General features: G+C 38.6%; 1 protein-coding gene across 1 annotated transcript; it reads left to right on the top strand.

Moving 5' to 3' along the window:
- The first annotated feature begins 2,384 nt into the window (after nucleotides 1–2,384).
- Nucleotides 2,385–18,232, top strand: LOC140242488 (UBX domain-containing protein 11-like). The gene is made up of 14 exons (XM_072322221.1): nucleotides 2,385–2,395; nucleotides 3,131–3,214; nucleotides 3,680–3,723; nucleotides 4,425–4,571; nucleotides 5,527–5,621; nucleotides 6,368–6,422; nucleotides 7,372–7,454; nucleotides 8,835–8,973; nucleotides 9,535–9,758; nucleotides 10,549–10,626; nucleotides 12,513–12,720; nucleotides 13,198–13,301; nucleotides 14,142–14,383; nucleotides 15,046–18,232. Exons 2-14 carry the CDS (start codon nucleotides 3,144–3,146, stop codon nucleotides 15,176–15,178), a joined length of 1,623 nt encoding a protein of 540 aa, XP_072178322.1. The 5' UTR covers nucleotides 2,385–2,395; nucleotides 3,131–3,143; the 3' UTR covers nucleotides 15,179–18,232.
- The last annotated feature ends 9,044 nt before the right edge of the window (nucleotides 18,233–27,276 follow it).

Raw genomic sequence — 27,276 nt, 5'->3', positions numbered from 1 at the left:
GTGTATTTTGTACAAAAGGGACTGAATGTTTTACTTCGACACAGCCGAAATTCGACTCTCGTACTTCGGCTTATCCAAATATTTCTTAGAGAAAATACATAGGGAAAAATCGGGACTTTTTATTTTGCTTCGAGTTAAGTGATTTTCGACTCACTCGACGTCGACTTATCCGAGGTTTACTGTAGGTCTTACTGAAAAGAAAAATCACTGAAGGTGTGAGCAGGTAACTTTGTCATTACTAGAGTTAATAGCAAAGGAAAAACCCTATGAGAATACTTTTTATTTTGATATGATTGTTAATATTTCAACTGCTCACCCTCAGAATATGTCATGACTTATCAAGGTCATGAACATGATTTCTGAAAATCCTGTAAAATGAAGACTATAGTTTACATTTGCTATAAACCACAATATCAATACTGGTTCTGTGGTTGGAGTGCTAAAAAACACAAATTACACAAACAAATAGGGAATTCAATTTTCTTTTCTATTTTGTGTTTGAAGAGACAGATGTGCTCTGAGACACCTTCATCAATTCATACTTACTTTGTACCCCACATCTACACGATTATCAACATACATTGCAATCTGGTAGTGTATGATCAAATGAGGTTATAAGAATTTATTCAAAATTGTAATTTGCAGATCAGTGAGTTACTTAAGTGTTTCAAATCTAGATTTGAATGTGCAAATGATAATCTTTCCTGTATCACTACACAAGCATGTATGTATGTACAAAGTAACACAAATTTTGTCGTCTTTGGTTTCATAGACACGAAGCCAAGCAATTTGAAAAAAAAAAAAAAAAAAAAACAGCATTGGTACATACATTCTTCTATCTCCTTAAAATCTAAAACTTTCATTAAAATTTGATTGATTTTGCAGTTCAGCTAAAATTCACATGGCAAAACATGATGATTACAGAGCAAAATGAAGTACTCTTGTTGTTGTGTTTTGTGCTGCATTTCAAACAATTATAAAGCTTTATAAAAAACTTAGACAACTTGCAAGGTAAGCCTAGAGCTACTGAAAGTACCCACTTCAAACTGTATTTGCAAATTACATTGTACATGACATTTGATTCTGAAGTTGAAATTATCAAGACTACAAATTAGTTATTGTACATGTACATGTATGCTATATCAAGGTCACAAGCTAGAATTCGCTCATTTTTTTTTTTCACTTGATGAAAAAATATTGACTAGAGTAATTACAAATGGGCTAGAAATAGAGTGTCAGTATACTATATCTGTATGTGTAGACATCATGAGGACAGTGTTAATGTATGACGGAATCCAAACTAAGACATTTAATTGTAAATTGGTAATTACTTTTATTTGTTTTATTTTAGCTTTTGCTAGGTACCTGAACCGGGAAAGTACCCACTTAGAAATCTATTTCATTTGTTACATGTTGTAGCATGATTTGTGGAACTGAATATGATACTATGGGGAAATTTAAAGTCATTCCCATGAATGCATTTGTGCACTAAAGACAAATGTCCCATACGTAAGTTGAGCCATGTCCCATACGTAAGGTGTACTTTCGTTAATTAAACCAACTTCATGAAAATATGCTTTATTCTTTTGCAGTGAAACTTTGCTGAAAGATACTTCAGTATTGTACCTTTCTTCACTTCCAAACAGAACTTGATCAGTAAGGTACTTTCAGAGAATTTTCAGTTCAAACTTTATTTTGAAAAATCCAGTTTTTCTCTGGTCCCATACGTAAGTTGGCATATTTTTCTTAATAAAACTATTAACCCAAGGTCAAATGATATCAAACTTAAACACAATATTCTTCTCAGGGATACCAGTCCTCCTGATGATAAACAATAAAATCCAAGTGCTCCTTCATTACTTTTCAGAGGTTTGAAATCTCTGAATGTCCCATACGTAAGGTGCGCAATATCTTGGACTTGCCCATATATATATATATATACATATATATATATATTTTTTTTTTTTTAATCTTCAGGCTCATATCCATAACCATCTGCCATTTTGCCACCATAGTTGTAATTAAGGGGAGTGGGGGTTTGTATACATGCTATTGTGTACCACACACCCTGTCCGTCTCTAGGGACGTGCTTCATCAATTCGAATTCTTACGACGCTCGTGGGACGTTACGTGTGGGGATGTGCAAATAGTGGGTACGGATTAAGACTAATCATTTTGTTGTTGCTTGGATGCAGACGCCTTCATTTGCGCAGAACGAAACGATTTTTCTCACTCTTGAAGTTCGAGTAGTATGGTCAATCTACTCAACTGTATGGGAATACTAAGGGAACAGAATTAACCACATGTGACGTGACCATTGAATTTAACTATTTTTGTTGACTTTCTTGGCAACGTAACGATTTGAGGTAGATGTCTAGATCAGAAGGCGATTTTCGTGAGTACCCTTGTTGACGTGTACTGTTGGCTGACGTAGTCCCACCCCTTAAAAACGCTGTAGGCCTAGTGCAATCTATATTACCAAGGGCCAGGGCTTTCCATTATTTTTAAAACTGGAAGGAGAATTTATTTTTCATGATAACAGCTCAAATGGTTGGCAGTGAAAGTTTGTTCTTACAACAGTAGATGTTCTAAGCTATAAATGATAAATTATTTGACGTCTTGAATCACATGACTACCAATATACCACATGACATAATTTTAACGGATAGTCTAGACTATCCGTTAAAATTTACTATCCGTTAAAATTTACAAGCCTGGTAAATAGCCCGTAGAATGAATTATATAGCCTTTAGGCATAAGTTTTGTTCTGTGTTGTATAAGTGTCTGGAGTTTAAGCAGGGATGTTAGTCCAGTATACTCTTGTAGGTTCTCTGAATCTGTTCTTAGTTGCCTTTTCCATCTGATAGCTATAATACTACCGAGGTATAAAATGAATACACACAGTACAAAATTGTATATTGTTTAACGTTAGGTCCACACATCACGCAGATTAATTGCTGTTGATCTAGCATGAAAAATGTTTGCTGAAGTTCATCTTCACTGTGCATTTGTTTTAAGCAAACCTGTACAACCTGACCCATCCTTGATAATGAGGCAGAAGAGTGTTGTCATAAAAATGAAATAAGAATATCAATAAAAGAATGTTGACATTTTTTCTTCTATCATCCAGGTATCATCTCACAATGAGTGACCCATCGTCAAGCCTTCGGAAGAACAAAAAGATGCCCCTCCCAGGGGTCAAGCAACCACCTGGGTAGGCAACATATATTATTGCTGTTGATGTTGTTTTGTAATGTTGCATGTAACCTATCCTGTTGTTTAACTCCAAACACACCACTACATGGACATGGTATCATACATTATATCACAGAAAGCCAGTTTTCCCAAAGCATTTACTGTAAAAGTAGAAATTTTTGTGGTGTTAAAATTTTCACGCATTTTGCACAACCAGAAACTAGCGCGAAAATAAAAGCATGCAAATATTTTTGCTTGCCATATATTCCAGTACTTACTATCTTGATTCTGCGGAATAAAAAACAAGTTAACTCTTCTTACTGGGCCAAGCATGAAAAATAAATGCGCGAAAATGTCCACTTTTACAGTAATGTACACGTTTACAAATATGGTGACAACATCAATCTAATAATAAAAATGAAGTACAATGTATGGTAATGCTGCAGTTGTTTTTATTTTCCTCTGGTATCCCTGCTGTTTACAGGCAAAGGAGTGTGCCTTTCAGGAATCAACCAGCAGACTTTCTTGGTGAGTGACACATGAAATGTTATCTGTCACATCTAGTACATGCTGCAAAGTCTTCGTTACAGTACATCTCAGCATTCTGCACTCTTGCAGTGATTTATTGTTCCATGATATGTAGTGTTACAATGAAATAGACACTGTTGATGGCTTACTGGTACACTGTACTGGTACTACAGACATCAAATGTGTGTTTTAAGTTTTTTATTTATAAAAAAAAAGAAGAAGAAAATGCGTGTCGTGATAAGATGACAGTGTTTGTGGCAGTATTGACCAGAATAGCCAGAGTACAGTGTTTGTGTGTAGTGTTGTATTATTCAGTGATCGTACAACTTGCCAGCACATGACCATGGATACTAACTGAGCCCCATTTCATAGAAGATGTTAGGATTGCAACACTTGCTAGAATGGTAGCTTTCCATAGCAACAGCCAATCAGGAAGCTGGATTCTTGTTATTACCATGACAATTGCCATGCCACAAAGAGTTGCTTTCATACATGTAGCAACTTTGTTATTATGAAACGGGGCCCAGTTGGGCAGGATGTCTTTGATTGAAACCTATGAAAAAGATTTAAACTGTATTAATTTTGCTTTGATTTATTCATTTTTTTTTTTAAACAGAATTTTGGAGTGTTTAATCAAATACTTTAATAGGCATTTAAGAGAAAAATTGATCCTAGTTCTGATTTTTTTTCCCCCAAATCAGCCACCCCTGATCTCGATGACATGGATGACATTCTGCACAGAACCTCATCCAGACTCTCCACAACCAGCATCAGGACTGACCTGGGGTCGGTCCCAGGTCAAAAGGTCAATCACCTGCCCAAGATCAGCTCCAAGGACAAGAAGAATGGTAGGAGGCCTCCTGTGGGGAAACTTTATGATCTTGTTCTCAAACACCATGTGTATTTTTTTTTTTTGGGGGGGGGGGGGTATTGTAAAAGATGATTTTGTTTGTACATTTCGGGCAACCAGGAAGTTGCTCAAAAATAAAAGCATGCAAATATATTTTGCCTGCTGTTATATGCAACACTATGTAATGTGTTGATTCTGCGTAATTAAAAGCACGCAAAAATTCATCTTAGCCAGCCAAGAGCAAAAAATTACTCTCGCAAACATATCCACTTTTACAGTTCTGTGTAGTAGAATGTTTTGAGAAGTGAATGACATTTTTGTTAAAGTTGTGTAATCTCCTTAACTAGAGTCAAAATCAAACCCAGGCGAAGATTTTCGGGAGATTTGAAAATACTCTGTGGACAGAGATACACAGTTACCTACACAGAAAGGAACAGAAATAAGGGGGCTTGACCTAGTCACATGTACACAACATAGAGCTACTGTAGGGGGAAAACATAGATATCACAGTGACTCTGTCCATGTACATGTACATTATGGCACTTGTGAGGACACTTGCCCTATTAAAGAGGAGAGAATGATACAGAAAAAAAAAAATAAAACAACTAGAACAGACATTTAGATAGAGCTACTGTGGAAAGAGGGTGTAAAGGCACATGAAAATGCATTGAAAATGATTATCTTAAATTTCCTCTGCCATTGTATTCCCTTATGAATACGTACAATTGTATCTCTGAGTTTTTAGCTTCAGCTCTTTACTTCAAATCTCTCTCTGTACACTACATCTGCAAGAAGTTGTTTCATGCCCTCAGTCCTGTCAGGGATTAATACAGTGTAAGTTTCTGCAGGTGACTGAAATCTGTCCCTTCTCTGCTCCCCTATTACTCCCCCTCCCCCCACACCCCCTACACCCCCCCCCCCACCACCACCACACACACCCCACTTTTCTGCAGCCCCCTCCGATCTAGACCTGATGTCGAGCATGATGAGCCGAATTGCCAAACTGGAGCTGCAGGTCAAATATTATGCCAAGGAAATCATTGAAAAGGTGAGAGGTCATTGGGCGCTTCAAATCATCCGCATTGTTGATTTGATATCGCAGCATGGCAATTGTCAAATGTGCGCTCTTTTGTGTCCTTGTTTTCGTATTGTCTGACACACTGCCTTGTGCATTGTGAAAATTCTTTTTGTTCTCTCTCTCCTCAACATTCAATGCATCAGAATTTATCATCAGCCTCTTTAATATGTGGAAAAGATTTCCCAACTTTTGACAAGAATTGACACTAGTCTTCAAACTGTTAGCAACAAACCAGTTCTCGGCTCACAAAGGTAGAGGTTTGTGCTGTAGCCTAGACATGCTCCGTAGCTTTTGCATCATGTTCTTAAAACTTTCTTATTGTGTTAAATGCTTTCATTTTTTTTTTTGAAATTGAGAAACTTATGACATTAGATGTATAAAGAAATCATATCAAGTCATATTCCTAGGATTTTGAATACTACAGCATACGACATGTACACCTTCTATTTTGTTACCATATGTCATAACAGTGACCACAGCGACAACATGGGAAATAAGTGCTATCACTTTTTATGAAGTGATTTTACAGATTCCCCATCATGGAAATGATTACATATTGTTATCAGGATCAGCTCACTCATGATATTTGTAAGAACAAAATGTACATGTAGATATGGTGTACAGTACACAGTGTAACTGATTTTTATGATGTCACATTATCTTTCAACAGAACTCCTTTGAATATGTTTTTTTTTTTGTCTTTCATTTCACCACAGGACAAGAGAAATAATGTACTTGAAGAGAAGTTAAAATTGATGCAGAAGTACCATGGTGAGACACCATTTGTCATCAAATTTCTTCCTTAATATATTAAAGAGTAATTTTTTTTTTTTTTTATAGTGAATTCAGACTGTCTGTTTGAGTGATGGATCTAATACTGTATACACCGAATATTTCACGAGGTTTTTATTTTCACAAATTTCGCGAGTCAGGTGCTATTTGCGAAATTAAAGACACATGAAAACATTGACTCTAATCCCAATGTGGATGTGACATACGCATGTACACTTCTCCGTTCAGTACAGGACTCCATGATCGCGAATTTAACCACTCGCGAAATAGTAGGGAATTCCCGATTCGCGAAGATTTAGACTCGCGAAATATATGGCGTATACAGTAGTAAGGTAAACATAAGTGTATTATTCTTGTAGAAGCAAGATGCCAGGCCTTTTTTTTCAATCCAGATTGTCATTGTCTGTGACAAACAAAAATGTGTTATCCCCTTCTGTAGCTCCTCTTTGGGGGAAGAAAAATCTTTGTTGTCTTTCAGACATTTCATGAATACATTCCCTGTGTAATAACTTATTCAAAGTGTGCATGTTTTCTACTTGAAGAAATGTACAATGTAAGTGTATTTTAGAAGAAAAAGGTCTTAAGAGAGATCTGCTACCTTTCATGCATACTCTTTCTCTTTGCCAATAAGCGGAGGAGCAAGATAGTCCCACTCGTACACGGTAGCTATTCAGGCCTGTTTTGCAAGGGTGCATAGTGGTAGTGTGAGGTACGTTTTTAGAAAAATACAAAATACGTAAAATGAAGTTCATTCTTGTAATGGTATTGCACAACATGAAATTACTAGTGGACAGCCAGAGAAAGATGCTGATATGATGGTTTGAAGTTGTTAATCACTTGACAATCACTGTGAAATTGAATGGTAGCAAGAAGATCAGCTGACTGAGGCTTGGTCATGGTGTTTCTCCATTTTCTCTCCGCCCCGTAGGGGATTCGGACGTGGAGTCTCAGAGGGTGAGGGAGCTTGAGAGGAAGTGCCAGTCACTCCAGGAGCAAATACAAGACATGGAGGTGGGTAGGTTAGGATGGTGGGGAGAAGTGTGCTGCTAGGGCACACCACAAACATCATGCATGAGTGCAGCAGAGATGCCAACCAATACGATTTTATAGTATTTAGTATGAAAAACAGAGTGAAATACAATAATAGTGGCAGATCCAGAGGGGGTGAACCGGGCGCGCGCCCCCTCTTTATTTTTTGTTAAAACAAAAGAAATTATAACAAATATGGGGGGTGCATGCTCCCCCCTTTAATTTTGTAAAGGCGCCTCCCCTTTACTCAATTCCTGGATCTGCCCCTGAATAATACAATATTGTCTCTTGAAAGTACAACTTTTCATCTTTCAAATAAAAAACAAAAAGCCAATATAAACCGCAGAAAACTGGAGAGCCGTGTCATCATAATTATAGAAAGATGTACTACTAAATTCCTGCAACCTCTACACAAACGTTGAATGACGAGCCTAAATGCGCAGGAAATATGCGGATGCTTGACAATTTTCTCATCAATGCTGATGAAGTAGAAACATGTGACTTGCCTGTTCTTACCAGGGAAACATTTTTTCTGACATTTTACTTGTCCCAGGGCCAACGGGCTAATGGTAGTGTCAAGATTTCATGATTTCATCTGATTTTCCTCTCCAGAATCTGATTTTTTTAAAAAGGATATTCTGTATGTTTTTTTATGTCAAGAAGTTGGTGTCTCTGATGCTGAAATGCTAGGCTTCGCGGTGCGCTGACAGATTCGCATTCATAGCGTGATGTGATGGGTAAAACTTGTGATACCTTTGAACATAAGGTCCTAGGTTCAATTTATATCAGGCCCAGTGTGTGCATCTTTGGAAGGAGGAAATATGTCAGTCACGCCCTGTCGCCCCTGACTCAGCTGTACTGGTGCGGTCATACATGTGTACCAATGAGAAGTCACATTGGGAGAAGTGTGGACAATGAAGATACTGTCCTGAATAAATAAGACTATGTCACCATCAATAGTGTTGCAATCATTAATATTGTGGAGGTTTTTTTTGTTGTTGTGATAATCAATGATACTGCATGTTATACTACTGCTAGTAGTGATTTTCATTGTTATTATCATCATCATTATTGCAATTTAGTGGTAGTAGTAGTAGTAGTAGCAGTAGTAGTAGTAGCAGCAGCAGCAGCAGCAGCAGCAGCAGCAGCAGTAGCAGTAGTAGTAGTAGTGGTAGTAATAGTAGTAGTAGTAATAGTAGCAAGTAGTTTTATCATTATCATTTTAGTTGTAGTTATCAATGTTTTTTTTTTTTTTTTTTTTTAACCAGGTATTGTTGTAGTAGTTAAAGGTAGGTGCTTGCAAATGTTTAAGATGACAATATTAACGTAAATACGCCTTGTCGTATCTTTTTGAACTTGAAGGACTTTCTTTCAGACTATGGAATGGTCTGGGTTGGAGGGACGCATGCAGATGATGACCCACAGAGTTCAAAGGTCGAGGGGCTGTACGAAGACTTAACAGAGAAAAGAACTGCTGGCACAGAGTCTGTGTGGAGACCAGGTAGAAGATGGTTTAGAATCATAGATTACTTTCTCCCACTCTGTCTTTTCATATATCTTTCTTTTTTTTTCTCTTTCTGTCTCCTTTTCTTGCATTTTTCTTTTTTTCTATTTTCCTTCTTTGTTTATGCAAAGGGCGGTGATTTGACTCAGTTGGTAGTGCATCTACCTCCAGATTCAAAGGAACGGGGTTCGATTCTCAAGTCTAACTACAGTAAGCAGTGTTGTGTGTGATCACCCCCCCCCCCCCCCCCCCCCCCAGTCAGAGGCAAAATATTCTGTCCCTCAGAGAGTGTGTGAGAGACTCACAACTCATGCACGTAAAAGATACCATTTCATTCATTCATCACAAAGAGCAGGATGCCTAACCTGGTGAAGTAGTCCTGCCTCACTGGACCCCATGGAAGACCAGCTAGTGCAGGTGAATGTGGGCTATCCAGTCATCCTCTCAGATGGAAAATGAAACTAACAATGCATTCATTCATTCTCTTTGATACTCAGTTTGGTACTCATTTTAGTTTTTTATTTTCATTTTTCTTCTCAATTTCCCATCATGTGTCAGGTGTGTCCGTTGTATCGGGTCAAGGGGCCGCTCCGGACTTTGACCTCGTCTTGAAGAACATCCGGGAGCTGAACGTGCTTGCCGGGGAGGGGGAGAAGAAAATCCAGCACACAGTGGGCGGGGCACGGTTTAAGACGGTGGACTCCATACCCCTGACTCTCTTCGCCAATGGCATCTTCATGTTCAGCGGGCCGTTCCGGTCCTACGAAGAGCCGGAGACACAGGTGACTGCTTAATAAATTGGCTCAATTTGTTGGAATCATGTTTGTTAAGGTCCGTTTGGGCACATCATACACCAGACGGGCACACAATAATAATAAAGTGTGCACCATAGAAGGACATTTTCATATGATATGTCTGTCAATAGATAATCACAGAGAATGTGCAATAGAGTACCAAGGTGTAATGTTACAGCAATTCATCGCCACGGAAACTGGTTCTTAATAACCTCACATATTACAGAATATATGTGAGAATGAGGATTGCTAACCATGCTTGTACCCGGTTCCAACCCAGTGCCTGAAGCCTTGTGCAATGGTATTTTGTGTGTAAACAGCACTACGCTACAACAAAATACTGAGACATCATCACTTTAGTTCTCCATGATCTCATGTTGAACAGTGAATTTCTGTTGTGAATGTTGACTACAGAGAAACACCGTTACAACGCACTCACTATAGAGATACTGTCGTTTTTAGTCCCCATTTTCCGTTACTGCATTTTAATACACAAGTTGTAGCTGGTTTCTATTATAGTACATTCATAGCGAAGTAAAAATCGGTGGTCCTGGTAACCTCATTATGATGGGATTTCCCTGTATTGGAAAAATAACAAAGAATGGGTGTTCAAGTTTCTTTAATTATACATTGTCAAACATTTCAAAGTGATTGTGTATGATACATGGAAATGTAGTTGCGTACATTTTGTCCTTGGTAGTGTTATGTGGGTAGTCGTCTGTTTCACTTCAAAGTACACTGTGTAGCTACTCTTCTCTTCAATCCTTCTCATTTGTAGCGATGTATGCAAGACTTGATGGAAGGCTATTTCCCATCAGAGCTGCAGTCCCGATATCCAGACGGTGTACCCATCAATGTGAGTTTGGTGTTAGTGTAATGCTGTAAGATGTACATGTCAATTATTGTCCCTGCCGAACGAGTTCGAGCAGGGGACTATGAAACGGGCTCCGTACGTGTGTGTGTTTGTGTGTCCGTTTGTGCGTCCGTCTGTGCGTCCGTGTGTGATCAAAATGTTCAATTTGCTACTTCTCTGTCATTTATGAGCCAATTTTGATTCTGTTTGCTTTATATGATAGCACTACATTGGAGCTTTGAAACTTGTACACAGAATTTCAGTTGTGACCTTTGACCTTGACCTTTGACCTATATTGTACATTTTGCTTCAAAATGCTACTCCTTCGCCATTTCTAACCCGATTTTGATTCTGTTTGCTTTATATGATAGCACTACATGGGAGCTTTGAAACTTCTACACAGAATTTCAGTTGTGACCTTTGACCTTGACCTTTGACCTATATTGTACATTTTGCTTCAAAATGCTACTCCTTCGCCATTTCTAACCCGATTTCGATTCCGTTTGCTTTATGTGATGGCACTAGGTGAGGGCTTCAAAACTTCTACACAGAATTTTGACCTTTGACTTCTTTGACCTTTGACCTTGATTTTTGACCTATATTGTACATTTTGCTACAAAATGCTACTCCTTCGCCATTTGTAACCCGATTTCAATTCCGTTTGCTTTAAGTGATGGCACTAGGTGAGGGCTTCAAAACTTCCACACAGAATTTTGACCTTTGACTTCTTTGACCTCTGACCTTGATTTTTGACCTGTATTGTACATTTTGTTACCAAATGCTACTCCTTTGCCATTTCTAACCCGATTTCGATTCCGTTTGCTTTATGTGATGGCACTAGGTGAGGGCTTCAAAACTTCTACACAGAATTTTGACCTTTGACTTCTTTGACCTTTGACCTTGATTTTTGACCTATATTGTACATTGGCTACAAAATGCTACTCCTTCGCCATTTCTAACCCGATTTCGATTCCGTTTGCTTTATGTGATGGCACTAGGTGAGGGCTTCAAAACTTCTACACAGAATTTTGACCTTTGACTTCTTTGACCTGTGACCTTGATCTTTTTACCTATGTTGTACATTTTGCTACTAAATGCTACTTCCGGCGGGGACATATATTACGCACCGCGTAATTTCTACTTTTCCTTGTTTCCAGCTGATACTGGTGTATCAACTGCAGTGTTCATGATTAGTACACTTGGCATTTTATGATGCTATCCCAGCCCTGGGGAATTACCCAGACATTGTACCTGGCAAAGTGAGTTTGGTGTTTAATAGCAGAGCACTTTATGACGTGGTGTTCATTTGCTTCACCTGTAGTGTACCGAGTATAGTATTCTTGATAACTACACTTGGCACCGTTAGATTCTTTTCCGTGTTTTGTCTTGTTTACTTTTTAAACATTTTTTGTGATCATGTCATATTTCTGCACCATTTCTCAAGTTTTTCCATGGTCTGTAGAACTGATGAAAATTTGATATTCAGGTTGATACTATTTTAATTTGTGCAATTTTAGTCTCTCACAGTCTTCCTGTGACTGAAACTGAAGAATCCATACCGTAGACGTACAGCTCTATAACTTCATATCTTAAACACTATAGCCACAAAGACAATGTTGTCAAGTTTTGCTACAGAAGTCATTTAAACCCGTCACAACCATCATCTCAGAATTCTGCTGCTGTAACTCATTAATGTCTTTCCTTTGGCCATAGAAGGGTTAATATGCAATGAGCCCAGTTTACTTTCTGCTTAAGAATCCCCACACTGCTTTCTTTAAAGTTTTGTGACTTTTCTTTTTTTTTTCTTCTGTTGTTGTTGCTGCTGCTGCTACTGTTGTTGTTGTTGTTGTTGCTGCTGTTGCTTCCATTGTTGTTGTTGTTGTGGTTAGGTCAACGACCAGCGGGACACAGTCTTCCGGGACCAGCGAGCGGAGGAGAACTTTCCGGGAACGGGATTCACCCTGGGCGGGGACACAGACTTGCCCTCCAGACTGGTACCCTCCAACCTCGACAAGGCTACCAGTATGGAGAGCAGCGGGCCACCAGTGAGTGAGGGTCATACACCACTCCAACTGAGAGAGACCAGTAAACCCCCAAGTAAGATATGACTTAAATCTCCAGGCCCCCTGTTCCTGAAAAGTGACAAGATTAAACTTTACAAAAAAGAAAGGAGAAAAGAAAGGCTCTTCTTAAGCCAATTATGGAGTGCTTATTTCTAACTTTTAAAGCCATAATTTTGTCAATTTCCATGAATGAATGAATTGAAACAAGACAAGAAATCATCGAGTGATATGAGACTCCTCACTGAAATTTACAAATCAAATTTTGTCTCCATCTTTTTTTCCTTTGTTTTTTTTGGTAGATGCAGGAATTTCAGAAAATTACATCATTTTTCAGTTGCATCTTATTCAAATTTGATATGGCTTTCCCCCATTATGTAATACATTGTATGTGTGTATAGTGTAATAGCTGTTTATCCTACTGGATTTGTACCCAGATCACCGCAAGGACAAAGAAACTGATATCTATGTCCTGTCTCCTAATTACAAATCTACTTCACACATCCTCTTGCAGTCGAACCAATGTCCGTTGACCAGTTCCTTAATAAGCTTCGCCCGACAGTCACCAGCGACGGGAAAGTGTTGGACATTCAATCTTCAGTGGCTGACTTGCTAAGGGTGAGGCAGAATGAGAAAGGAAATGGACCTGGCATTTTGTTGTAAAGGAAAACTCCCAAAACTTGTGTGCTTATGATATCTTCGGTTGAGAATGATAAGGGCATTAAGTTGCCACTAAACCCATAGTGTTCAAGACAACTTAACGCCCTTCTCATTCTCAACAGACGATATGTACTTCACAATTTATGATATGTTTGTGATGCTCACAGTGATCAAGATATTGCAATATAGTTTGAAAGTTTCAGGTGTTGAAATTTGGTTATAATATGTGTCATTTATACTTTAATGCACATTCTGGTTTCATATTCTTCTGAGAATGGTGTGTAAGTCTTGTAGAAAAAAAAATACAGCAACAATTTTCTGAAGGGATCCACACATACAACCTACAACATTTATTAAGGGAATATAGTAAGGGTTATGTACATAATGCTCTCTAGCAAATTTTGTCTGGAGATAGATTTGATATCAAAATGATGACATGCTTCAAAGCTCTAGTTAAGGCTACTGTGAAATCTTTCAGTGCAAATGAAAAGTATTTCTGTATTCTCATGTTTTCCTGGAATACTGTAGAAATCTTCCATTTGCCTGCTCAGTGGAAATACTAAACTCATTGCCATGACTTCAATAATTATCATAAGCTTTCATCTTACACCATAATAGAAGGTCACAACTGAGAGATGAATATGTCGTACTTAACCCTTGGTGTTCTTCGAGTGCCTATTTGTACAGAAAACCACACAGAGCCATTATATACTATCCAAAGTCCGTGGCACAGAAAGGATTTAGGAGAACCACAAGTCATCACACTTTTGTCCCATTTGGCCTATCTTGTCTGTACAGGAGGAGACAATCCCCAACGCAGTTACCGTCGTGGACACCCCTATCGTTCAGGACATCCGAGAAAGAGCTATGTCAGGCAAGCAGGGTCACGGTACAGAGAGGCCGCTGTCCGCGAGGGGCTCTCCGAGGAACAGAGTGACGACCCTCCGCGTCAAGTCGGAGAAGGGCGACCACACGTTCATCCTCAAGCTGCGGTTCAGGGACACCATCCGAGATCTGCGGATGCATCTTGACAAGGAAAGGTGGGCTGTACGACAGAAACCCCACAGCTTTGATCATGTCAGTTTTTTGATGAAATCTATAAAAGTCAGTTGAAAATATGGAGCCAGAGAATGCAGTTGCCATTTTAAAATTTTTTATTCATTCATGCATTGTATGAAGATGTAGTCATGAAACGTGACAAAGGTTTCAAACTTTGCCTCTACTTCAATATTGGTTACCACACACACGCACATACCAAAAAAACAAAACAAAACAAAACCCCAAACCAAAAAACAAAAACAAACAAACAAATTGTCAAAGATAGTGACAAAGATAACATCAGTGATAATATGGACAACATAGTGATGATAATTGTAATAATGGTAATAACAACCAAGCACACTTGCAAGGCCCCAATCCCAATTTGAAAGATAGAAGGTAGATAGAGTTGCAAATAGAAATTATCCTTGTCCAGTACCAAGGCTGTTGATGATAACGATTGTACTCTGATAGGTGACATGTCTAATATCACCCTTCATTCTTTTTCTCTATGAACTGTACGTTTGTATTCAACATGTTCATACCGATGTCTATATATTTGTAATACACCCATGTTACAAGTATAACTTGCTGTCTGTTACTTCTGTTTCGCATTTTGTTATCATTTATTTATGTTTTGTTTTTAAATGCATTGGCCCGACAGGAAGTCGCAGTCTGTGGACTACGATCTGGTGACCACATTTCCCAATCGAGTCTACACGGAGCTTGATTCCACCTTGGAAGAGAATGGGCTGACGCCCAATGCTACCATCCTTGTGAGACTGAAAAAGAGGTAGTGCTGCACTGGACATTCTGAGCTTTGAAAGTGAGACTGGATGATGAAAATCACTACATGCTGTGTAATTGTATGGAGAGTGCCAACATATCAAATGAGAATTTATTATCAGAGATGACTTTTTCGACAATTGCAAGGGCAGAAAACTGTTTTAGACCTCTCAAAACCTGTGAAATTGTTAGATTTGACAGGTGAAGAATACAGGTTTCAAAAACCTCACAGCAGTCTAGCTTGCCACTTACACAATGTATATCCTGTTCTGAGAACATGAGTCCTCCTCTGAGATTACAATGTTGGTGTACAATGTAGATGTTCTATTTGTATGACTGGTGATAGTCAAAAGTATGGAAAGCTATCATTCTAATTTTCTAAAACCTTTTTTTTTTTCTTACCTGGTGTTTCTCCTGTTAGTAGGCATAAATGCTTTTGTTTTCTTTTTGTTATACATACTTTGTTCATTGCATGTGATCTGGGTTGAACAAAAAAATGGAATAAAACTAGCCTTACATTGACAGGGCACAATAAGGGCATAGTAACTTACTGTTCCCTTCAAATTGGATTTAATGACCTTCTTGCCCTAAACTGATACAGTAACTTTGCACAATGTGGAATTAACACATTACCAATGTACACCATCATTTCAGTGTCTGTTTTAATATTCATGCAAACCAGAGAGATACACAGTAAACCACTCACAGAGAGATACACAGTCAACACAGGCAACAACCACTCGGGGGAGACACAAAATGTGGCCTTTATAGACAGGTGGTCGTTGTAGATAGGTTCAATATGATGGCCATTGTGGAGGACATCTTTTACGTGTCAACCAGTCAGCCTGCCCCTTCAAACAGTCACTCGTTGCCTTATCCTTGTAGTCAAATTTCAGTGGCCTTTGTTTAATGCAACCGCCAACATAGCTATGGCAGGTTGCTCTATTGCCATGCACTGCTGGGTGGTTGTGCGGAGTTGTCAGTCATCCAATGAAAACTGAATTTGTAGTCGCGCTAAGTGGCTTTATGCATGTGGTTGCTATACACAAGGTTTTCAACTACACATTTTCTATGTGAGTGATGTCTACATGGTCACTTTGGGCAGGTTGTCTTTAGAGATGCATGTAGATGGTCGCTGGATCAGGTTTGACTGTATGATTTATTTGGTATTCATTACACTATGTCTAGCTGTAATTCAGCAGCCTTTCCTCTATGCAATTTGGTAAGATCTTACAATATTTCCAATGGAAATGGTGTCTGTACATATGAATTTTACAATCATTAGAAAGCCATCACCGAAAAGCCCCTAACCATCAAATCTGGATGGAATCACTTGATTGAACCTTCACCCTCTTCCAAATCAAATAACACCTTGATCTTTCTCAGACTTGATAGTGTGTCAATTAAGAAAAAAATCATGTCTTTTTCAAATTTATGTGGAAAGTGCAATGTGTTTTTATGAATGTGTTACTGTGATATTTAGTCTGTGTGGAAATTGCTGCCTCCTTTTTTCACGACTATTCAAGTGTATTTGTCATCAATAATACAAAAAAAAAAAACCCACAAACAAACAAACTAGTAAGTCATACCTGTAGCTTTCATGTCAATTCAGAACAATTTGGCGCAGAATGGCAGCTATTTCAGTGTAGAGCATTTTCTGAAAGGTGGAGATAGCGTGTATACCACCTCTTTAAATTTGTAGATCAGAAGTGAGCTCCAATTATGTCAGACTTCTAAATATAGATTTCTGTGAAAATTACATGATTTGTACTGTGTACAAGGATGAAGGGTAGAACGTCCTAGTCCTGAATTCATGTTCTTTCTGACATCATCAAGTAACATGTAATTTTGTGCTTGACTGACGAATATCACTGCCTGGCTCAAAACCCACAAAAAGGTTGCAGAGTAGGGTTCTCTGTAATGGACCAAAATAGTCATTTGGGTTGACTGACTCAAGTTGTTAAAGATTGTTTACTTTGGAGGGTTATCTGTTTTCAACTACCTTCTGTCGAAATTGTGTGACTTAAAACAAAACTGAAATGGGGATTTCACCAGTTTTTCTGGGCCAATTTTTTTGGATAGGTGCTGCTTTCACTGTGATTTTCACTGATACCTCTGCACTGCAGGCCTGAGTGACCCTAATGGGCCCTAATCTTTCTTCCCTTTCCTATGAAAGTGTACCTCCTAACTCTCCATCGAACATTTCACTCACTTTCTGAATGGGTGAGGGTGGTCCAACTCTAACTCTTTGAAACCATGTAGAAAAGCAAGAATTCATTTAGGCCTACTTTTGTTGGTCATGAGCCGGATGGTCACACTTACTAGTCTATTAACAGATCTAAAAAGAACAGAATGTGTTTACAAGACATGCCAGTAATGGTCTGATGAATCCTTTGTGCTGTCCACTGCGGTGTCTTCATCAGATAGTGAATGACACTTTTATCCCATCATTGCCCCTGGCTGCAAGCTTGAATGGGTCATTAAAATTTGGGAGCAATTTTCTATTGTCTTCTAATTAACAGCTGCTGTAAAAAGTCCAAGCATTACAGAGACATATCGATCATCATGTTTTGTTGGCCATATCAGACAAGTCACACATTAATTTTGACACTGAAGTTTCTACCCTGGTAGATTATGCAAGACTTTTCCAAGTTGTGATATTATACCTGTGCTACACCAGGTTGCATTTGCTTTCAGCAGAAAACAAATGACTGGCTGTGTGTTGTCAATGAACTTGCTTCGTAGCTGAACGAGGATCGAGGTAGGGAAGTAAATGAAATGAGGTTTGATTTGTTTGTGCTGACTTTTTCCCAATTATAAAACTTGGGAGAGGGTGAGAAGTCTCTATTCCTTTTCATATGAATCAACTAGACTGACCCCCATAACCTTATGGCATAAAAAAAGACAACACAATGACAGCAATTCTGAAAGCTACTTGCTACGCTTGTTTTGTGTATAATTGTGTCGATTAATGAAGGCAGTGTACTCTGCACCAGTGCCTTCTCGGTGTAAACAATGAAATAGCTGAAATTCTCCTTTGAAAATAAACACAATATTGATACACATGATCTTGTGTAATTATGTGTTGGTCTCCTGTAGTCTGTAACAGATAATGTCCTCTTGTGATGATCATGATGCCATGCTGAGTAATGAGAGAGAAAGAGAGGGTGGGGGTGGGGAGGGGTAAACAGAGACAAGATACTGGTGCCAACAAACAGTGTATGGTCATTGATCATTAAGATAAAGAAATATGTCAAATCAAAAGCATTGTGATGCCCACCCCCTTCCACACCAACGAGCACATTAAAAAAAAAAAAAAAAAAAAAAAAAAAAAAAAAAAATCTGCTGCCCCTGCAAAGTACAGTGCACTCCCGTGGTAACGAACACAGTTATAACAAAATTTGCTTTACAAAGAAGTAAAAATCCACGTTTCAAAGTTATTATCGTAAAAATCCACGTTTCAAAGTTATTATCGTAAAAATCCACGTTTCAAAGTTATCTATGCATCTTTATGTACTCTATTTTTCAGCTTTAACAAAATTTCGATAATACGTGTGTATTACTGCCAGTCCCGAGGACTTCGCTCTGACGGGAGTTGCCTGTATTATGTACAAGTGACTAATGAATTTAATATAAAATGGGTCAACATTACTATTGCCAATGATGGGCCATTATTTACAGGGTAATGTTATCTTAAACAAGTCTGTACTAGTATTACCGACGATATGTTCTCGTGATCAAATTTTTGAGTTCTCTTTTAAAAGCAGTTCTGTAATCTTTCTTCAATATCAACAAATAGCTGGCATTAAACACTGTGTGACTGAGATACAACCAAAAACTCGTCATGTACAAATGAGGCGAAGCGGGAGTCCCACTAGCATCCAGAAACTGACACAACCATAATGGTCCATGACACAACACAAAAACAGAGAGAGAAAGAATTGCGATGGATAGCGCCCTCCTCATGTACCCAACCTTGGCCCACAGTCCTCCCTGACGAGGTCCCAAAGCACGCACCACCGCTGTCTCTTGCGCGTTTATTTTCCTGGCGTGCCTGTAAGTTATGACCAGCATTCCAAAGTACGCCATATCGATTATTGTCGCGGGGCATATCGTGGCCAAAACGAATCCAACGAAGTGTATGCCGCGCAGTCCCCGTAAATCCACGGAACAGATTCTAGCTGCAGTCTCGTACATTACCGTCGGCTCCGCTACATGAACGGCAACCAGCGCAAAAACCAATGCTGAAATACAAAGATTGATACCCGTCCATGCCCACATCCTCATTGGATCCGCAAACCTTTGGTACCAAAACGGCATTGCTACGGACAGAAGGCGATCAAGATCTTGCTGCACGCGCATACTCAAGGAGTAGAACATGGCAAGAACTAGCCATCCGCTACAAGCAAAACAATACGGCTCGCGAAGATGCCAGTCGTCGCTGGAAACCACTGGAACGAGGAGAAGAAATGGAGTGGCTATCAAGATGTCCATGACTGCCACTGTACGTAAGATCATCCGAGCCGAATACGACATGTCCTGCCAAGAACGCAGTGTTCGGAAGTGAATAACATTTAGACAAACAGACGTGACAGACGTGACAACTATGACGCAGACATAGACAATAACCGCTGAGGATGGTATGTCGTCACTGTCATCCACATGGTAGTTAGATGAGTCACCAGATGTCGGATGTTCCGAAGCCATCTTCATGGGATGGAACTTAACCTTTTGGGTCCATTGTTTTAGGCTCATACACCAGAATCCATCAACTTATATTAGGTAGAGCCTTACAAATGGAAGCAGAGTACTTCGGCTTTCAGCTCCAATTGTACACCAGATGGAATACCTTCAAAAGCGCCCTCATCAACCTCAGAGCCGCCTGCGTGTACTCTTTATTTGGCCAAGGAATTGCGCACTTTGATGTTTTGAATCAACACTGATCTGAAAGGAATGACGCTGTTTTGATAGGAATCCTCCCGAGCCAACAAAACGAAATGAAAACCAAATACATAATGAAAGTTATGATAGTAATCACACGTTTCCCTCACGTAGCTCCTGGAGTGCTCGGGAGTTTTCATCAGCCATAATATATATCATTGTGCTGGTCTCTCGGAGATAGAAGCTAGCTAACTCCAGTTCCTGCTGCCTCCAGCAGCTCCAGCGTTTAAAATACCTTAAAGCTCCTCGTCAGCTAGATACTGTACTTTTTATTGGTGTCGTCACTTTTGATCTAGTCGCCGAGCTTCCATCTTTAACAGGCTATTTCGGATTTTATTGGTAAAATGTATTGAAAGAGTGCCATATCAATTTCCATGACTGTAGAAGATACGTTGGTCTTCTAGAGAGCTGGAGACTGCGATATCATCAACCTGATCACAGGACAATGTCGCTTCGATGTCGGTTTACAACCAAGTGTACCTCATCACCAGCATAGAACCTTGCGTTGTTCCTGGCAGCTGCCATGACGCTACTATTTTGATATTTTCACCCAGCTCCAATCCCAACGCTTGATTACAAGCTTCAGTCGCATGGGCGATTCTGAAATTGACAGCTTTCACAATGACTTTATGAAACGGAAATTGGAATAGGGTACCAAAGTGTGATGTCATAGTCATTCATCGCCATGGAAACTGGTTCTAAACAACCTCACCTGGTCAGAGTGTATACACGCACCTGCATGGTTCCACCATAAGACTGACATCATCACCTCGGTGCTCTAATGAGGAACCTTTGAGAGGAGTCACAGCATACAGTTCGCGAGATCTGACAGTTCTTACTGATATTTCATATTAATTAAGTCTTGACAGACTTTGAGAGTCCGGAAAAAGATCGAAGTTCGAAACTTCTAGGATTGTGAGTTGGACAGTACAATGTATTACACGTGATTATAGATTACCTTCATAGGCTTTAACTGCATTGGTCTGATGGCCGGCATGTTGCTGTCCGTATGGAAAGTTTTCGCAATAAAGTGAGTTGATTCAAATTCGTGATTCAAATTCATAATAGATTTACGTCGATGTAGGGCAGTTTGTCAATCAGTTGCAAAGTGAGTTGAGTTCTAACATCATTTTGTATTTAATATAGATTTTGAGTACAATTCTAATCATGTCAAAAATCAGAGAGAGAGAGAGAAAAAAAAAAACACCACACACAAGCACACGAACAATGATGGTCAGCGATTTATATCACCTGGTCACGTGATAAATGGCAGTTCAATAAATTTAGTTCGAGGATAAAGCGTCGTAATTACACTTCATCAATCCAAATTTTGGACAGGTCTGCTGAAAATAGGTTTCTTTAAGTCTCGGCTTTCACAACGTATTGTTGCATTCAGAAGCCTTTGACCAAATCATGTACCTGGCATTCAAAACTGTTGTTATAGTCACACTATTATAATTACTACATGCGCGCTTTCCTGGTGCAACTTGGTGATAATAGGCCATAATCAGGTCATGTGCACATTTCGGAAAATTATCTTTCTGTTTTTTTTTTTCTTAGTTGGTTATAGGCACTTACAATTCACTCGTTTCAAAGAGACATATTGCCTACGGTCGTCCGACCTATAACAATCCATGGAACTAATGTTCAAACAAAGAATGAATAATGCATATATAGACAATACAATATGTCATACAATGTCGGTACCTTTTAACAGATATCACAGCATTTCCCAAAATGAAATGAATATCAAACTTACGTTAAGGGGATTTCTGATGCGCCTTTTCAGGCTGAAACGTCTATGAATAAACGCCAATGATGAGAAGCAGCAAACGTCAGAACATGACTAATTTCGTGCCATTTACTTGGAAATTAGACTCGCTCGCTATCGCTCACACATACGACCTTGCCTAATAGTGAGACATCTACATGTCCGCTTCCCTTACTGTCTTTTTTTTTTACTCGGAAAAATGTGCGGAAAAGATGGAAAATGAGATTACAAATCATAATCAATTAGCTAAAAAGTTAGCTTTCTGTTGAAAAGCAACTGCATTTCTCTAATGAAAGTGTATACCTGAGCGCATGCGTTTTCCTTGATTTAAGTTATTATCTTCTGCGCATTTGGTTTACAGAGTTTTCAAAGCTGCGTTGTCTGTTGCTCTGGCTTGCCGGCGGCGGAGATCATGAGATCAAAGCAGGGAAGAATGTTTATAGTGTCTTTGTAACATTTTTCACATAGACAGAAGCATGCATTAACGAATGTCCATGTATAGTCGGTCCATGGTTATACTTAAAAGAACATACGGTCGTCACGGTTGCTATGGTTACCTCATATAAAAAAAAAACTTTTCAAGAGAGTGTCAGGCAGAGGTTTGTCAGCCACTTTCATATCTTATGTCGGTGCGTGTAAATATTGTTGGCATAATTCACGCTGAATCCGACATCCGAACGTGCCTACTAGTTTAGATAGGAGCGTTTCTTTAATACAACCTTGTAAAGGCTACCAGCCTTCCTCGTAGAAAAGGCGCCAGAGGTAGCCGATTGTTGCTCAGCGAAACGTGTCTTCAAAGCAAGTGCTCATATACAATTCTTGGATATAATCAGAATCCCAAGTACGCTTTGCTGAAATAAGCATATTATTTTTATCCCTGACGTTTTCACCCCTGATATTTTCACCGTTGATATCTGAATCCCCGAGAGATTTTTCCTCTGACATTTTTACCTTCACATTTGCACGTCTGACATTTTTTACTCCTGATGTTTTTACTCGCGAGTGGTATTCCTACCACCAACATTTTTACCTGGCACCGTATGAAATCAGTGACAATTGGATAGCTCTTACGCCATTGTGTTATTGATATGTACCATTTATTTAGGCCTATTATACATTGTCTGTATACACGATACATAATCTATGGCATTTTCTAGTTTTCTTTCTTTGAGTGCTTGAATTCGGAGTGTGAATGAACAGCAAAGCAAGCTATTGGAAGGTGAGATAAAACATGCTAGAAGTATAGGCAAAAGGAAATATAATCCGAATCGATCATTTAGGCAATCAAAGTAAATTGTATTGTGTCCACGTAGCTGACGAAACGATCAGTTTTTTAGGTGATCCGAGTATCCTCTCGGATCACCTATTGTATCTGTACGGATTCTTTCTTCTTCTTCTTCTTCTTTCTTTATTTCTCCCCAAAAGTTGTGCAGAGGTTAGCTCAGAAAGTTCTATGTCTATCAAAATCAAACTTATACCATGTATGTATCGTGTCCCAAAGACGGCAATCGAACTAAAATCAAAGTGATCAGTCGACCATGACGTCACTATGACGTCATTATATGAAAACACATTCTCAATCATATCTCATTAATGGAATGAAGTTTTTCAATGAAATTTACGTCACATATATTTCAAGTTATGCGCATTTTACTCATATTCTCAAAATTCACATTTTCTCTTGATACGTGCGCGTACGCGCGCGTTGAAATATTTGTATGCTCAAATCGAGCTCAAATTTTTTTTGCTCACGTTTCAGACCATTTGGAGCATTTTTTGAAAAATTGAAAAAATCGGACGGACGCGTACGCGCGCGCGCATATACGCACGCACAGCTCATATGCAATAGAAATTTTCAGTTTTTTCACACGGATCGGATGTCCAAAATGTCAAGGAATATTTCTATCAAGTTTCAAGTCGATCCGACTCAATATGACGTCATACGGGCCCGTCAAATTCAAAATTCCGCGCGTGCGTCAATGGGGATACACAGTGCAACTATGCCAAAAAACCGCCAATTTTAAATCGGATTTTACTCGTCAGGATGGACGGTGACCCCCCATTTTCTTGATATATTCTAAAAGCTGATGAATGGTACATGTCATTTCGTGAGTTGGCGATACTGAAAAAATGATTAAAAGATATCAAATTTCTTAATAAAGTAAACAAAGTAAATTTTCAAAATGACGTCATCAAATTTCAAATTCACTCGAGCGTATCTCACTTAAATTTCGCCAATTTTCACCCAGATTTCAGTATGTTGTAGCTCATGAAATGTTCTTTCATTAATGTAAAAACAACATTTTGATTGGATAACGTCATCACCTCGTAAAAATGGATTGAAAGTATCCTTGTAAAATTTGACCAGTTTACGTGTTATCTCTATGGGAGAGCAGTTTTTCTGGCAGTGAAAATTGACATGACTATCTTTTTCGAGCACTAGCTCACTTATGATTCGGTGAATTTTTCCGAGATTTTAGTATGTTGTAGCTGAGACTTTGAGCTATCGTTAGTGTGCCCTCCATTTTTTCATACGACGTCGGCATCACGTCGAAAAACTTGGTTGAAAATTGCATGTGGCTTCGATGCAGCGTCATTTTGCTTAATACACAGGGCCTATGGAGCATGATTTATAGGTCATTGCATAGCGCATCCGACTCGTAATCCTAAGGTCCCTGGTTCGATGCTCTCCCCTGCCAGTTGTTTTTAGATTTTTTTAAACACTATTTTTTCTTCTTTTTTCTTTAGTTAGTCTTAATCTCCTTTCCTAACTTTATCTTTTTCTGATTTTTTTCATGCTTCTCCTTCAAATTTCTATAAAAATAACATAATTTTTTCTTTATTTTTCTTTCTTTCTACTACTTTCTGTGCAATAGATGAACAACAACAATGGCTATTAATCCCATGTTTTGCACATGTTTTGTTCATGTCACGTACATTATTTCATAAAATAACAATTACTTGATCGGACACCATTTGGGTATGTAAATTAGGGTCAAAGGTCATAAATGTTTCATCCTGTATCTTGGTGAATACATGTCCTATCTCTCCCATATTTTGCACACGCAAAGACCATGTTACAAGAATCATTTCACAAAATAACCACTTTTTGCTCAGATGCCACCATGTCTGTGCAAAGTGCGGTCAAAGGTCATATATTCTTCTTTCTGTATCTTCATTATGACGTGTTATCTCTATGGGAGTGCAGTTTTTCTGCAAATGAAATTTGACATGACTATCTTTTTCGAGCAATAGCTCACTTATGCTTCGGTGAATTTCTCCCAGATCTTAATATGTTGTAGCTGAGACTTTGCGCTATCGTATTTTACCCTTCGTCTTTTTCATACGATGTCGGGATCACGTTAAAAAACGTGGTTGAATTTAAAACTTATCTTCAATGTATTGAGATGTTTCTTTTCTTTCTGCAACTTTCTTTGCAATAACTCAAGAAAAACAGCGTCTATCACCCTCAAATTTTGCACATGTTTAGTTCATGTCACGTACATTATTTCATAAAATAACAACTTCTTGATCAGACACCATCTTGGGTATGTAAATTAGGGTCAAAGGTCATAAATGTTTCATTCTGTATCTTAGTGAATACATGTCCTATCTCTTCCATATTTTGCACACGCAAAGACCATGTTACAAGAATCATTTTACGAAATAACCACTTTTTGCTTAGATGCCATCCTGGCTGTGCAAAGTGGGGTCAATGGTCAAATATACTTCATTCTGTATCTTCGTTACAGTGTATACGGAATTTGGTACCAAAGATGGCAGGTCTGACTCGCTTTTCTAAATGAGATTCCAAATATCACACGGCGAATGTCCCTAAACACAGATGAAACCTGTATGGTCATGCCTAAATTATGTATTTGTTGCTGTATCTTCGTTATCTAGTGTATACAGAATTTGGTACCAAAGATGACAGATATGACTCCCTTTTCTAAATGAGAATCCAAACATCACATGGCCAATGTCTCTCAACACAGATGAAACCTGCATGGTCATGCCTATTGCGATCAGGACTTGAATCATTGATCAAAAAAAAAAATCGGATCACCTTAATTTGTCAGTAATGACAAATTACAATCTCTAGTTTTTTCTGTTTTCATGGAGAGATAGATGCTGACAAAAGTTTTTGTTATCATCCGGTTGTAACTGATATCGAGTGGGCGATATATTTATATTTTTTCCATGGCTTGTTTACACTGACCTGTCTTTGTAGTGTGCGTAAGGTAACGGTGGAATCGTGAAGCTATTTTAAGAATTTATCTTAAAGACAAACTGATAAATCCCAGTATGCCCAGGATTGGTTCTCTTTTTTTTCTCTGATTGATCCAAGCACCCGTATTTGACTTACGCTTTGCTCACAGCCTACATCAGACTCTTAAGAATTTTCTATGTTAGATGTGTTTGTCAAAATTGGCAACGGGTTGGAAGAGATCTTGCGTTGAAAACGACAAATCATTGAGTTCAATGTCCTATAAGTTCGCAATAGAATAGGCGTGATTCCTCCAGAATCATCTACGGGTTTCCCCTTAGTCCATAATTCTTTTCGAGTGTGAATGATAATAATGATGATGATGACGATGATGATGATGGTAATGATAATAATGATGATGATGATGATAATAATAATAATAATAATAATAACAACAACAACACACACATATTTATGTATAAGTACTCCCATTTTTGAAGAAACAGTGAGACTAAGCAAGAGGGCGTGTACAGTTGTGTTTAGTTTTTTTTTTTGTTTACTTCTTTTCGCTGAGGGCTGCTCATCGGCACATTAACTGTTTTGTCACATATAATGTTTCTAATGCTGTCTAATGCTAGGTCAGTATGTTGTAGTTAGAGATTAGTGGTTTCGAAGGTCGTTTCCCTGATATAAGTTTATCGGAGAGATTCTTAGGGAGGGGGCTGGACATGAATTCTCTGTACCTTAACCGGGATCTAAAAGATACACGAATAACATAGTTAGACAACTTAACAAGTTGCTCTTTTGTCAGTACAAAAATCTCTGACAAAGACAATGGCAGATGTTTTGCTAGAATCGTCCTAAAAATCATAACGTTGTAGGAATTTAGACTTATCACAACCTCGTGCATTCATTTAATCTATTTATTGCCGAGAGGAACAACTGGTCATATTCTGCGATTATTGCTGCTATTATGCAAGATAGACCAGGTGACGATGTCATCTCATCAAAAAGTTTCCATCGACCTGCACACACACACACACACACACACACACACACACACACACACACACACACACACACACAAATATATATATATATTAAATGATATTTCATGTGAAGGTATAGAGATCAACTAAGTTCGGTGACATATGTTATGTATATATTATGAATGTCATCTGTTTATTGGA

Source organism: Diadema setosum, chromosome 19 (assembly GCF_964275005.1).
Source record: "Diadema setosum chromosome 19, eeDiaSeto1, whole genome shotgun sequence".
Classification (NCBI taxonomy): domain Eukaryota; kingdom Metazoa; phylum Echinodermata; class Echinoidea; order Diadematoida; family Diadematidae; genus Diadema; species Diadema setosum.
This window is presented reverse-complemented; position numbering and strand designations above follow the sequence as displayed.